Genomic DNA, 13,153 nt, shown 5'->3' on the forward strand with positions numbered 1-13,153 from the left:
TATAGGTTGAAGTAAATTTATAAAATTATAGGGAGTGTTTTAAACTTTTAATAAATGACCCTACTTTTTTTTTTCTGTTGGTAAAAAAAGTTAAAACCTCCCTTAGTGTCTCTGGCGGACTGAAAATACAGTCAGGTGTGGTCAGCTATCATACGGGTTCTGCCCCCCACATAGTTGCCCCCCCAAAAGCGTCCCACACATCCTACGCGCGCCGCAGTAGGAGGCGCCAAGGTTTGAATTGGGCCACATAATGGGAGAATAATACCCAGAACAGGGGATTAAACCCTTTTTGGGCGATATGAAATTAACGGAAGTGTTTGAAAAACGGACATCAAATAGAGGCCGCACGAGCCATCTTAGTGCACGTGCTTGAGGACACGCGGCGCGCGTAGAATGTATAGGACGTTTTCGGGAGGGAAACTATGTGGGGGGCAGATGTGAGCCCCCTATCATACGGTCTGGGTCTTGGGTGGCCCAACTCCACTGCAATTTCATTGAATCATTTTTCCTGTTTTAGTTGAAGTGGCACAACAAAACAAAGCTTCATTTTAACAATCTCAACTACTCCTAAAGGGGCAAAGTTGCTTACATCCATGCATGCATGTAATATAGTTTCAGATTTCGAAACCCAAAATCACAAAGGCCCAAAGTTCTACATAAAAAATCTCCCTTTTCTCACCAAACACTAAGAACACTTTTTGGCTTAATTTTGTTTTCCACAGCCCAAGGATCAAAAGCAAAAGTTTATGCAAACAGTCTGTTTAGTTAATTAAAGGCAGTAAAGCACGCTTATGCATAACCACATTTCTATTATACACAAACCCGTACTCATTATCACTACTTATTCAAAAAAAAAAAAAAACTCCATATGTAATCACTACAAGTACAACAATTACTACTACCATAGCAACAACAACAAGGCAGAAAAAAGGAAATTTTGTCCGATGAGAGACAAAAGAAAGAAGACTTGTCTACACGGTATGAACAGAGAGAGAGAGAGAGAGAGAGAGAGAGAGAGAGAGAGAGAGTATCTTTATGTCATTTCAGTATGCTATTTCTGTTTGGCCATTTTTGTCATAGGCTTGGCTCAACCGCTCATGGGCACTTAGTCCGGTTGCCGTGAGTCTTCATGTCCGTGTAGCAGCTTCCACACATCTCCCTGTTTCCGTAAGTGCCCGGAGGAACACATTTGCACCTCTTGCAGCAAGTCCCACATGCTCTTGTGCAAACGTTCGGCCTTGAGTGTAGGCCACATCGCACCTTGCACAACCCATCACAATCTACAACATGCCATGCCAACCAGAACATATATTAATTATTTCCAACCTTGGCTCGCTCCAAAGTCCAAACCCATTTAATTAATTTCTCAAGATTTCTAGCCTATTTACTGCTTACAGTACAATCTGAACTTAACTGAATGGACCAAATGATGGATGAGAGGGGAAGAAATCTCCATACGACAAAAGTAATGCAAATATAAAGCAAAACTCACCGATGGACTGCATAAGCCTCCTGTTCCCTCCAGGAAAAATAACCTGAGAAACAGGCAAAAAATGACGATCTCGGTGAGTTTAAACTTTTATCACTCAAGAGAAGAAGAACAGAAATATTAAAGCTTTCAGGAGTACAGAGAAAGAATGGTTTGTTGATATACCTGGTTAATATAGTTCCCTTCACCTTCTATGGCAACGTTCGACGGAACCTACAAGAGGTACGTTATTTGTCAAAACTCGGAAAAGAGAGAAACCAAAGCCCAAGCGGCCCCGTGGTCAACTTCTTTTGGAGGGAAAGCAAATAGTTTTGTTGTTAAGTCTTACCTCGGCGACGCAGATGAGCAGAACCACCACCACTAGAAGCACACGTAACGCCATTTTTGTTGATCCAGAAGCAGAGAGAATAAAGGCTGAAGCACACTAGTAGCAGACGTTTTGGGGACCGTGGGTGGCTCACTCTTATAACGATGGTAAATTGGAGACTACCCCGATCCCCGGGTGATATTTACGATCCGACCACACTCTGCTGCACAATGATCTAGGTGGATATAGGTTTAATCTCAACCGTTCGAGTACATAACATGTGACATCGTGCCTGGTGCCGAAAAGCATGCAAGTTGATAGATGGGGATAAACACAAAAGTCGATGGTAAAAAAATAAATAAATAAAGCAAAGCAAAATGCATATTGTCAGTGTGAAATCAGAAGCATCCAAAGATCCTGACCCATCAGCCATCATATCCTTCGATTGGAATATAGTGAGTGGATGGAACGTGGTCGGGTTTGATGAATAATGCTTTCTGAGGGTATTTTTGTCATTGTGTAAACGGGATGCAGAAATGCTGAATCGAAGAAATTGCTGTGTCGGAATTCGAAGAAATTGCTGAATGCTGAATCGGTCGGGGTCTCGGGCTTTGCTTTGGGTGGTGCATTGAATATGAAGCAAGTGAGAGAGAAAAGAGAAGAAGTGAAGAAACAAACAAACAAGAATTCAAGGAAGGAGAAGGTGACGACGAGGGAGACAGCTAAGCGTGCTGTCATTTGTCAATTGTCAAATGGTCATCGTCGTTTGTTCCTCGACTACGCGTGTCTAGACACTAGAGGAGGTTAGTACGGGTTCGCTGCTGAAACTTCACCATCAGAAGGGTTAGTATGCTGAAACGTCGAGATTGGCACGAATGGAATCTTTGGCTTTGATGAAGAAAATGTCCCCTGGTGAAGTAGAGATGCTCCCTCGTCCAATAATGGTGCTTCAGTACCGCGTATTACCGCGGCACACCATATTTACTTCCTTTCTCAGTTGAGAATTGGGATGAATGGTGCTGGACAAGACGACAAAATAGGAGATAGAGAGAGCGATACGTGACGAAATTCTAGGTAGACCGTACACACGTCATTCATGTTCCCAATTTCCCCAGAAACCGAAAGAGTTGCACCGAAACCGAACAACGGGGTCGACTAGAAAGAACCGAGATTCCCAAAAAACTAGGGTCAGAGTGAGGGTACGAGGGTCGGTCTTCGGTCCGGCAGGGAGGGGGGTATGCAATTCCTCAACAACCAACTCACCGTCCGTCATCACCACTGCGTTTGGCACTTGGGCTGGCACATGACAGATGGATCATGGATGAGATGGCACAAAGACGATCCAGCCCACAGCCCATATATAATGGAGCAGAAAAGGGTAAAGCTGGCTGTAGCCAATAGCCATGGGTTGTAGTTGTAGTTGTATTGTTTGTGATATGTCCTAGCAACGACCCGCTGAAATTCTCCTAGAACGACACACTTGAAATTCGACTCGATCAACCGGGTTTTGAAAAGAAAAAAAAAAAAAAAGCGTGGTGGAAGACTGTAGTGTGTGGTAGAATCTATGAACATATGTCGAGGTTTTGTGCAACAGGAGTCAGGACGGATGTTTTGTCGACACTCGGACAAACGCACACTGGGCATTTATCATTTATTACTGTGCAATGAGTCCCCACCAAACAGTAGACTGTAGATAGTTATGTGCGTCTTTCCATCTAAAACAAAATTTTATTTGTATGGTCAATATCTATCTATATATATATATATATGGTGGTACCCCTGATCAACCTCAATGGCGATACAGCTGAAGACGGCAGATTTGTGAGAATTGTTACATCCTTGTTGCTATACAGTATTATAGTATAGTCCCTCCTCTCTCTCTATATATATATCTCTACAGTGTTGGTAGCGTTTGTTTCTATAGTATGGCTCACTCCCGGTGTTTAGTCACTTGGCGCTGGTGTTTTGTGTGGGAGAAAAGAGAAACATGAGGACAGGGAGATTACATCGTCTAAGGAACAGAAAATTTTCTGTCCCCACCAATAGTAATTGAACATGTCATAGGTGCCATTTATCATTTCAAATCATCGGAGTTTAGACTTAACGCCTGTCAGGACTCCAAATTCCTTTTTGTTTTCGTTTAGGCGCCAAATCCACCTCCATTCTTTTTATTTTATTTCTTTCCTCCGTTCTATCTCATTTCTCCTCTTTTATTCAACCGAACATACTACAAACACCGATGTCCAGTTCTATGATTCTGTCTTTCCCCTATTAACATTCAGTTTCACCGTGAATAGTTTTTTCATCTAAAATAGATTCCTCCACCGGTGAATAATCTTCAGCTCGAGAAGAATGAAGACATAGTTGATATGCAATATCTGGATAGTTGAAATTATAATGAGATTCCTCCACACAGCAAAATTAATTTCATAAATTCCAAGTATCGATCTTCTTTTAATATAAAAAAAAAAAAGAAATGGAAAGCAAAATCTCCATTACCCATGGATTAAGTGTGAATCTTTTTTAGGTGATAGAAATGCATGAGATTTGCCTTACTTTCCCTAAGTTCTCAACTCGCCAAGTTCATTAATCTACTACTATATGTATAAAATAGGGGATCCTCCTCATCCTCATTGACTCCCAAAACGTAGAATTTAGATACAAGTTCCTCCATATGATTTACCATCTTTTCTTTTTAATCTGTTTATAAGATTTATATATCACTTCACTAGAAAGAAAGAAAGAAATAGTTTCCTCACAAGGAGAAACATTAATAGAGCATATATGTTAGGATCCGATAATAGTTCTTGCCTTGTCGGTACAACAACAGAGAACTACTATGTAAGTTGAAAGCTAACAAGATGTTTTATTAAGTGGCAACAATATGAGGAGTCATTAACTCTTTCAAAAGTACATAGTTTTTCATACATTTCAATTATATAGAGCCACTGCGTGTCCTTTCAATAAATCAGAGATCACCTGGAAATTGGAATTTGGAAATCTAAAAATAGAGTAAGAGAGAAGTGGCACTGAGTTGCTTTCACTTTTTTCATTCATTCCTTTGGTTATACATTTACTTCTTTCACCATGTGATAGATAGATCGGAATATCTGAAACCAATTGTTTTTCTTGAAATCTATTAGGTTTAGAAAAGCCGCTTTCGGTTGATTCTGTGATCTCATCGACTAGATCTAAATGTTGGTAATTGTAGCATGTTTGATTGAACGAGAGAGGAGAAATGAGATACAGAGCATGAGAGAAATAAAAATAAGAACGGAAATAGGTTGAGCTCCTAAATCAAAACTAAAGTAAATTTGAATTCCAACGGGCGTTAATTCTGAAGTCCGTCGGTTTGAAATATTGAGTGAGACCAAATGACGTGTTGGATTGTTATTCGAGGGACAGAAATCTTTCTGTCCCTAAGGGACAGACGACCTGACCTCGGGGACAGGGACGTGAGACCCAGTCCATCTCATCTGGAGGTCCGTATTATGACAGTGTCATCATTTGTGTCCGTACGAAGATGTATGCCTTTTTTAAGCTTTTACTTTCCTGAAGGGGAGGAAGATGGGGTTTGATGATCAGGGTTCCAGCTGGCTCCGTGATGGAAGCCAGCTCCCAACTGTACCTTTGACAGTCCACATCGTTCACAATTATTGATCGACAACAGAATCCAGACACGCGCATGTCATCGTCGCATCTACGTAAAAGTTATGGGTAGGGATTTGCTAGCAATACAACTCTCCCAAAACTGCTTCAACAGCATCCGCCTATCGGGAACATCTTCTTTGCCATTCTTGTAAAGATGATCCCGATGTACGATGGTAAGAATTTACATCTGCGCCCCAATGCTCCGTATACACATTTCATCATGCATGCATTGGTAACATCATGTATTAGATTTGCTTATGGGTTGGGCTTGGATTTGACTTGCCAAAATTTCAATTGGATCCGCCCAAAGTTCAAGTCGGTTTGATTTATATTTACAAGAATAGAAATCTAGGATTATATTTGAAGCCCACGGTTTAGTTACAATGATATTTTAGATTTCCATAGGTAGAATAGCATTTTTCTTTTTGAGGCAAAATAGTAAGTGTGCATGTAGATAATAATTTTTTTATGATAATAAAAAATAATATGTTTTTCAATTTTTTTTATATTTTATATTTCTATATTTATAAAAATTAGGGTAAGAGACTTAAACTTTCCTTATAGTTTCTTTTAAATATTAAAACCTCCCCTCACTTTTTTAATTGGAGGTGATGTTTGATAACACTTTTCATACGCCTGAATTTGAAATATCTACTTTTCATATACAATGCTTATATGATATTGTATTTGAAATATGACGTAAAAAGTTTTTTCAAATTTAAAATTTTAAGATTGAGGCCCGTCACTTAACATATTCTGGCATGTTTCAGATGTGGCATAAAGTCAAAAATACCCCTACCCCATTAGACCTCTCTCTCTTTCTCTCCCCCCATGTCTTTTCGCCACTATCACGACCTTAAGAGGGTAACTAATAATAATAATTAGTAGTACTATTATTATTAATTATTAGTATTATTTATTAATTACAAATTATTTTTACTAATTATTAATTATTTTAATATTTTTAGTCATTAATTATTTTTTTATTTTAATTGTTTCATTTATTAATTAGTGCTTTTAATTATTAATTTATTATTTTTATTTGTATTATTTCAATATTATTTTGAAGTTGAAAATTATTTTTTATGAGATAATGAGAATTGAACTCAATATTTCTAAATAATATGTTTTAAGGGTAAAATAGTAAAATCAATGAATTTCAGATGGTAAAGTATTGATCCAACACAAACAAATTTATACATTTAAAGCCTCTAAAAAGTAGAAGAATAACTATAATTCTTTTCAGATTTCAGACACAAATAATATCTTTTTAATTTTTCATATTTTAGATTGCTTATATTTAACTTAACAGTAGAAACCTTGGCCACTCTTGGAATCGCCTCTGGCCATCTGCAACTACTTGTTAACTAACAAACAGAGAGAGAGAGAGAGAGAGAGAAGGTCACTTTGTGGATGAATCTACTGACTACTGGTTTTGTTTCTAATGTGCGTATTGGGGCAGACTAGTCAAGTTGCAGAGATGATGGATTCAGATGAAAAAAAAAAAAAGAAGAAAAACCAATATTTCTAGAAAATTCTCAGTAGAATTAAGGGACCACAACTTGCCTTTGTTAGAGTCTTCCACCACCCAACAACAATCAGTTGCAGTGGTGCTTTTCGTTCCCTTCCGTGGAATGTTCCTCATTATAACCAAAGGAATTACCGCCAGTGCAGCTGGTGATACAAAACGAAGCCACCGAGTCTGCAAGAGAAGGTGCCACAACAGTTGCTGGAGGATCCAGAATGATTTCTTTCAACAATTTTTTTTTTTTTTTTTATGTAGAGTACAGCATCCAAAGACGGTTGGAGATTTTCCAACAATAACACCTACTTCTAGGGATATAATCTTAAAATGAGATATGAAATTTGGGGTTCATATTCAATATTTGTATAATTTCCATTTATTTTCTTTGGAGGTTTTCTTCTCTCATTTGTTCATCGTCTTAGGCGCTTACTTTGTGTTTTGTTTTGTTTTCCTTTTTCCACAGGCGAAGCATTAGAGACCATTTAATGTTTCTAAAATCCTTCCATTCAATGATCGAAATTGCAGGTGAAATTAAAAATACAAGCATTTTGAGTTCTTGAACTGCCTTTGTTTTGTCTCACTGCTGATCTGAGTGTTTTCCTTGCTGTTTGTTTTTTATTTTTCCTTCAAGAGATGCAAACCGAAAATGAGAGATCAATTTTCTTTTTCGACCACTGTGTAAACTCCCAATGCAAGGAATGTTGGGGCAAATTTGGGTTTTAAAAAATTTCAGGGGTAAACAAATCTTCAGATTGGCAATGGAGGGGATGCCTTTGTCCGATTACATCATCCTATAGAGGAGGTGTTAGTCCAATTTGAAAAGAAAGGGGAGGTTTCAGTATTTACGAGAAACCTTAAGGGAGGTTTAAGTCTTTTATCTTCTTATATGTTACACTCATTTTTGCTTAATATAATAAGCATGCAATATTAGAGATGTGTCTAAATGTTTTTTTATTTTTTTATATTCTTTTTTGTGTTTTCATTTTTTTCCAATTATTATTATTATTATTAAATTATAACATTCAGGGTTGACAGATTTGACCCAAAAAGGTTGAATTATTGACTCATCACCAAACAGGAAAATAAATTTATTTTTAAAATTTATATTTTATTTCTATCATCATTACAAACAATTGTTCTTTACCATACTTATTTTCTTTAATATGATTAACTAACATAGATTCAGTGAAAGAATAGGAGTTAATAAGCTAAATATAAAACTTAAAGAGAAGGGATTGAATGAGAATAATTGTAGTAAATTAGATTACGTGTTGTTCCCTCACAATTGGATAGGGACCAAATTCAAGAATAGAGTTATTATGGCCAATAATAGGATTCAATGAATGTTAGTGGGCATTAATACCTTAAATATAAGGTTTAATGGGAGGGATTTGAATGAAGAGGAAAATAATTGTTCAAATAGAACTAAAGTGTGACAAAATTAAAAGACTAGAGTATTTTAGTCAAACAAAAGTTACATACTATCATTCACACTTTTAGTAATAGTTTATATGGCTAATAAGCTCCTCCTTTAGAAATGAGAATATCCTTCAAACCAACAAAACAAAAGTTAAGTAGCTTAAAAACCCTCAAAACCCACTTTCTTTTTAACCAACCCCTCCTTAAGAGTCACATATATATCTATATAAGGGTTCCGAAAATTTGTAACCAATCAACTAGTATGTTAAGCAATCAAATACGTACAATTTATCAAAATTCGCATGTGGGTTTTGATTGATCAAAATTCAATTGTATAAACCAAACAAACAAAGAAAATAAACAATTCTAATTCCAACCTAATACCAAATACTCTTAATTTCTAAATCAATATAGGCCGTTCTTGGAGATGGCGGTTAATTGATACCTTATATCAATCACTAGCTTCAACCCAAGAGTGAACGGACGGTGATACTCGTGTACTGGTAGCTATTACCTTTCCGTATCAATCCACAGTGCATATTGAATAAGACAACGGCACTGATCATATATTGAAGGGATAAAAGAATTAAATTTTCAAACACTTTGACATGCCGAAACTCCATTTCTTTTGATGATTTTGACACATGCTGTAACCATACCATGTTTTTGTTTGTTAATTTGTAAGTGGGGTTTGTTGCTGTGCGAGTTTAATAGAATACCGCCCACAGATGATTTAAACATATCCTGAGTTTTTATTAATTGACTTAAATATATCTTGAATTTTTCAAATGGACTTAAAGATATATTGTGACTCCTGTATCCTTTATTTTCTCTTAAATTTTCAAAAAGAACCAAAAGGATTATAAATTCAAATATGAATGAATATTACACAGAACATCACTTTTTCCCCTCCAACCGTTAGCAAGAATGGAAAATGAGGCTTTAATACGGATCTAGAACCCCACCCAGGTTGAATTTTGTCTATAGAAATTCTAATGATGGATGTTTTAACAGCTGTAGATATTGATTATACAAATAGAAAGCTAAAAAGAAGATTTGAAATGACAGATCCATATAGTACCAAGGAATGAGGAGCATATGCATCTTTAAAAGAATTAGATTTAATAATTCAAAGGTTTTGGTCCCATATGAGCTGGAATGTTTAAAGAGCAACTACACTTAGGGGTGGATTCGAGCCAAGCCAAGCCGAATAGTATCAGGCTCAAGCTCAGCTTGAGACTATTCTACAAGGCTTGAGCTCTAGCTCGGTTCGAGCCAGAACCTTGAGTTCGAGCTCGGCTCGAGTCAAAAGTTCATAAGCTTGAACTCGATTTTGAGAAAAAAATATTTTATAAAAATAAAAATTATATATAATTTTTATTTTAAAATTTTAAAATTAAGAACTATAATAACTAATAATTATAATATTTTTATATTATATATTATTTTTTATATTTTATTTTATATATATATATATATATATATATATATATATATATATATATATTCAAGTCGGTTCGCGAGCCTCACGAGCCGAGCTTTAATAGGCTCGAGCTCGACTCATTTATTAATCGAGCCACTGATTTGGGCTCGAGCTCGGTTGAAACTGAGTCGAGCCGAACTCGAGTAGCTTGTGAAAAGCTCAACTCGTTGCCACCCCTAGTTGCATTGATGTGATATATGAAAAATGAAACCATTTTATTTAGAGAGACTTCATGCCTATTCCTCCAACTAATACCACAACATACAATGGATATGCATTGGTTTACACCACTGCGTAACACTTGTTTTCCAAGCTAATTGTTGACCAGTAATTTTTCAAATAAAATAGTGAAGGCCATCCTTGTTATATATAATTCAAATAATAAAATAGGTGAACAAACAACAAGGTTCATTTGTTAAAGGGTAAAATAGGATTTAAATGAATTTAGATATAAACATTTCATTGATGGAGGGTATATTTAAGTCTAATGGGGTAAACCAACAAGGTATCTTTAAGGTTCCATTCGCTTTTAGGTAAGTTACTTATCCAAGTAAATGCAATTACTTGGGTAAGTTTTTCCTGGGAAATACTTACCCGGGTAAATGCATTTACCCATGTTCTTTTATTTCCTAGGTAAATAAGGCACTGGCCATTTTAACCATAAAAATCTATTATTAAAAGGGGTATTTTTGTCCGATTCAAGTATTGGCAACTTTTCCCTTAGGAGATGAGTAAGTGATACTCAAGAAAATAATCTTTCTCGGATCCCCACATAAATATGAAAAAATAACATAGGATTCTTGGTCAATGGAAACCAAAATCCCATTAACCAACTTTCCTCCCTTTCAAAATCCCAAAAAAGAACGCCTAAGTCCTTTTGAGAAACTCAGGGTATGCTTCTTAAGTTAATTAATGAAGACTCAGGGTATCTTTTAAGTTTTTTACCCATAAAAAATTGCCCTATCAGCTCATACTATTGCTGCCCACGCTCTGGGTTTCTCTCTGCCTTTCCTTCTGGTTTGCTGGCTATGGTGGATCATGATATTAATGATAGCTAATTTTCTGCACCAGGAAAAAAAAAAAAAAACTGACCCACAGAGCTATCCGGGGAGGGTTGGGCTAAACTAATCTCTGGCATTTATGGTCGAAGCCCGCTTGTTAATTCCGAGAGCTTCCCATGTCGACAAGCAACGGTCCACAAAGATATTACTGATCGACAGTCCAATATGATATTGCAGCTACCTACCGTGCAATAATAATCACGTTATCTGATCTGATTACAATTGCCGGACAGTCAGCCAAAAGAAAGAGAGGTCAATGGATGACAAACTGATTACCAGTTTTTTATGAGGTCTCATCTTATTTTACCCTGGCCTAAAGGCTGGAGGGAGCTTTGAATATTCTCAATACACCTAATCACCTATAGTCTGATAAATCTTTGTGAGGCCCTCTACTTCTTTAGCAATTCTTAATATTTTGTTGTAGACTAAATGCTCCACCATTTGGTGGTTGAAAATTTGCATGCTTTTGAATCTTCCAAATCTACAACTAGTTATCCAATGAGCACACTTTGATTAGGTAAACCATGAGTGACCCATCCTGTTTGTCACTCATTGGCGCAAATATAGCACTCCTGTTCTATTCTCCAATGGCATTAACAGAGGGATCACCAAAATAGGCCTTAATATCTTCACTAGAAGACAATAAGACAGGAGGAAGATTTCCAAATCGTGTCAATGAGGAAAGTTCACTGGACCCACCTATTTTTGTTGCATGGAGGAACCTTGTGGCCAATCCAGATCATTCATCAGGTATGGATCCAATCAACCTATACCCTAGGTTGTATTGCAATTTGGTTGGAGAAACATCAACTTAAACTTCCAATTCTTTTTTATTTTAAAAAAAGCACAAATAATTTGCCCATAAGGCTCAGTTTGGAAGGAATACAAATACAAATATGTACAATGCAAATACATACTAAATAATGCAAAATTCAAGGTTTTGCACTCTACAAATTTGTATTTGTACTCTTTCCAAACTGAGCCTAATGGATATTTGTTTCTAAAGAACACAGTAATGCCTCCTAATGATGCTGACAAGTGAATTTGTTATGTACTAGTTACATGCTAGTGGACCCAAATGACACCTTGTTCAAAACAATATACTCAACCTCATTGAAGATCGAATTCTATCAGCCTATCCCAAAGAAAAATGTCTAAAAGTTGTTAACAAATGATGTAATGTCAAGTTAAGGTAACAGAAGAGCAATGAAAAATTGAAAATATCTAGTTTTTATGACCAATCTCAGAAGCATCTTGGAATACCTAAGTGTAGAAATTGTCTTATCAAAGATACAAAGATTGCATTCACTATTATGTTGCAGTGTATCACTTCTTCAAGCTGGCCTATTTTGTTCATCATCCCCTGCTCAAAGACACTTGATGCACCCTGCATCAATATATGTTTCAAAATGTCCGCTGCATCTATTAAATGCTCAAATCCATCATTTAGAACAAAATTATCAAGTTTGTTAGCTCTTTCCCGAAGAAGACCCCATTGGTAAAAGAGACCAAGCTATAGTTCTACAACCCTTACTACCAGATGGACATGCATTTTTATTTATTTATGCATTAACTGATCAAAAAAAGAGGGGACAACCCTTATACAGTGAACTGTTATACAAGTATAGGCAATTTCAAACAACAAAAGTATACTACACACAAAAAGTTAAAGAGCATGAGAAGCTTTACTGTTCAAGATCCTGTTGTTTCTTTCCATCCAAATGCACTAGAGGGTGGCTGCAGGGATTAAGTACCAAGTACCAACCACCAATGTGCCTTGAATTGGGGAGGCAGATTGAAGGGCTTCCAGCATTGATCTCGGAAAGACCCAGATTTTATTTAGGCAATTGAGAAAGTGAGTACATATCTGGAAGCTGACTTGGCAGTGCAAGAAAAGATGGACAAGAAAAATTAGCAAGCACTTAATAGTTTGCACAAGGATTAGATGATGATGATGATCAGATGTTGGGGTGGGGGGGGGGCTTCTCAAGTATTTGGTTGAAGATAGGCCTATCACATGAGATTTGATTCCATTACAAGTGAAATTTGCTTGAAACAACTTAAATTAACCAGACCTATCTGAACCCATAAAGTTGGGACAAGGCTTAGATGATGATGAGACAAGTCAACCAAACTACAAGGCAGTCATCAACTGAGATTTCTTGAGTTCCCAGACAAGACAACTAATTGGCATAGTCACATTACATGTCCACCATAA

At 36.6% G+C, this 13,153-nt stretch overlaps 1 protein-coding gene and 1 long non-coding RNA gene across 2 annotated transcripts; one reads left to right on the forward strand and one right to left on the reverse strand.

Moving 5' to 3' along the window:
* Positions 1-792: 792 nt before the first annotated feature.
* On the reverse strand, positions 793-2,416 carry LOC148854008 (cypmaclein-like). Its single transcript, XM_088983748.1, has 4 exons — positions 1,818-2,416; positions 1,655-1,702; positions 1,493-1,535; positions 793-1,280 (listed from the first exon to the last, which is right to left on the reverse strand). The coding sequence occupies exons 1-4, from the start codon at positions 1,869-1,871 to the stop codon at positions 1,096-1,098; spliced, it is 330 nt and encodes a 109-aa protein (XP_088839874.1). The 5' UTR covers positions 1,872-2,416; the 3' UTR covers positions 793-1,095.
* Positions 2,417-6,829: 4,413 nt separating this feature from the next.
* Positions 6,830-7,842, forward strand: LOC148854009 (uncharacterized). The gene is made up of 3 exons (XR_016095125.1): positions 6,830-7,161; positions 7,436-7,497; positions 7,604-7,842. It is a non-coding gene; the product is annotated as an uncharacterized LOC148854009 (long non-coding RNA).
* Positions 7,843-13,153: the final 5,311 nt, after the last annotated feature.

The sequence above is a fragment of the Nelumbo lutea genome, chromosome 4 (genome assembly GCF_056320005.1).
Source record: "Nelumbo lutea isolate HS-2025 chromosome 4, American lotus-T2T, whole genome shotgun sequence".
Taxonomy (NCBI): Eukaryota; Viridiplantae; Streptophyta; class Magnoliopsida; order Proteales; family Nelumbonaceae; genus Nelumbo; species Nelumbo lutea.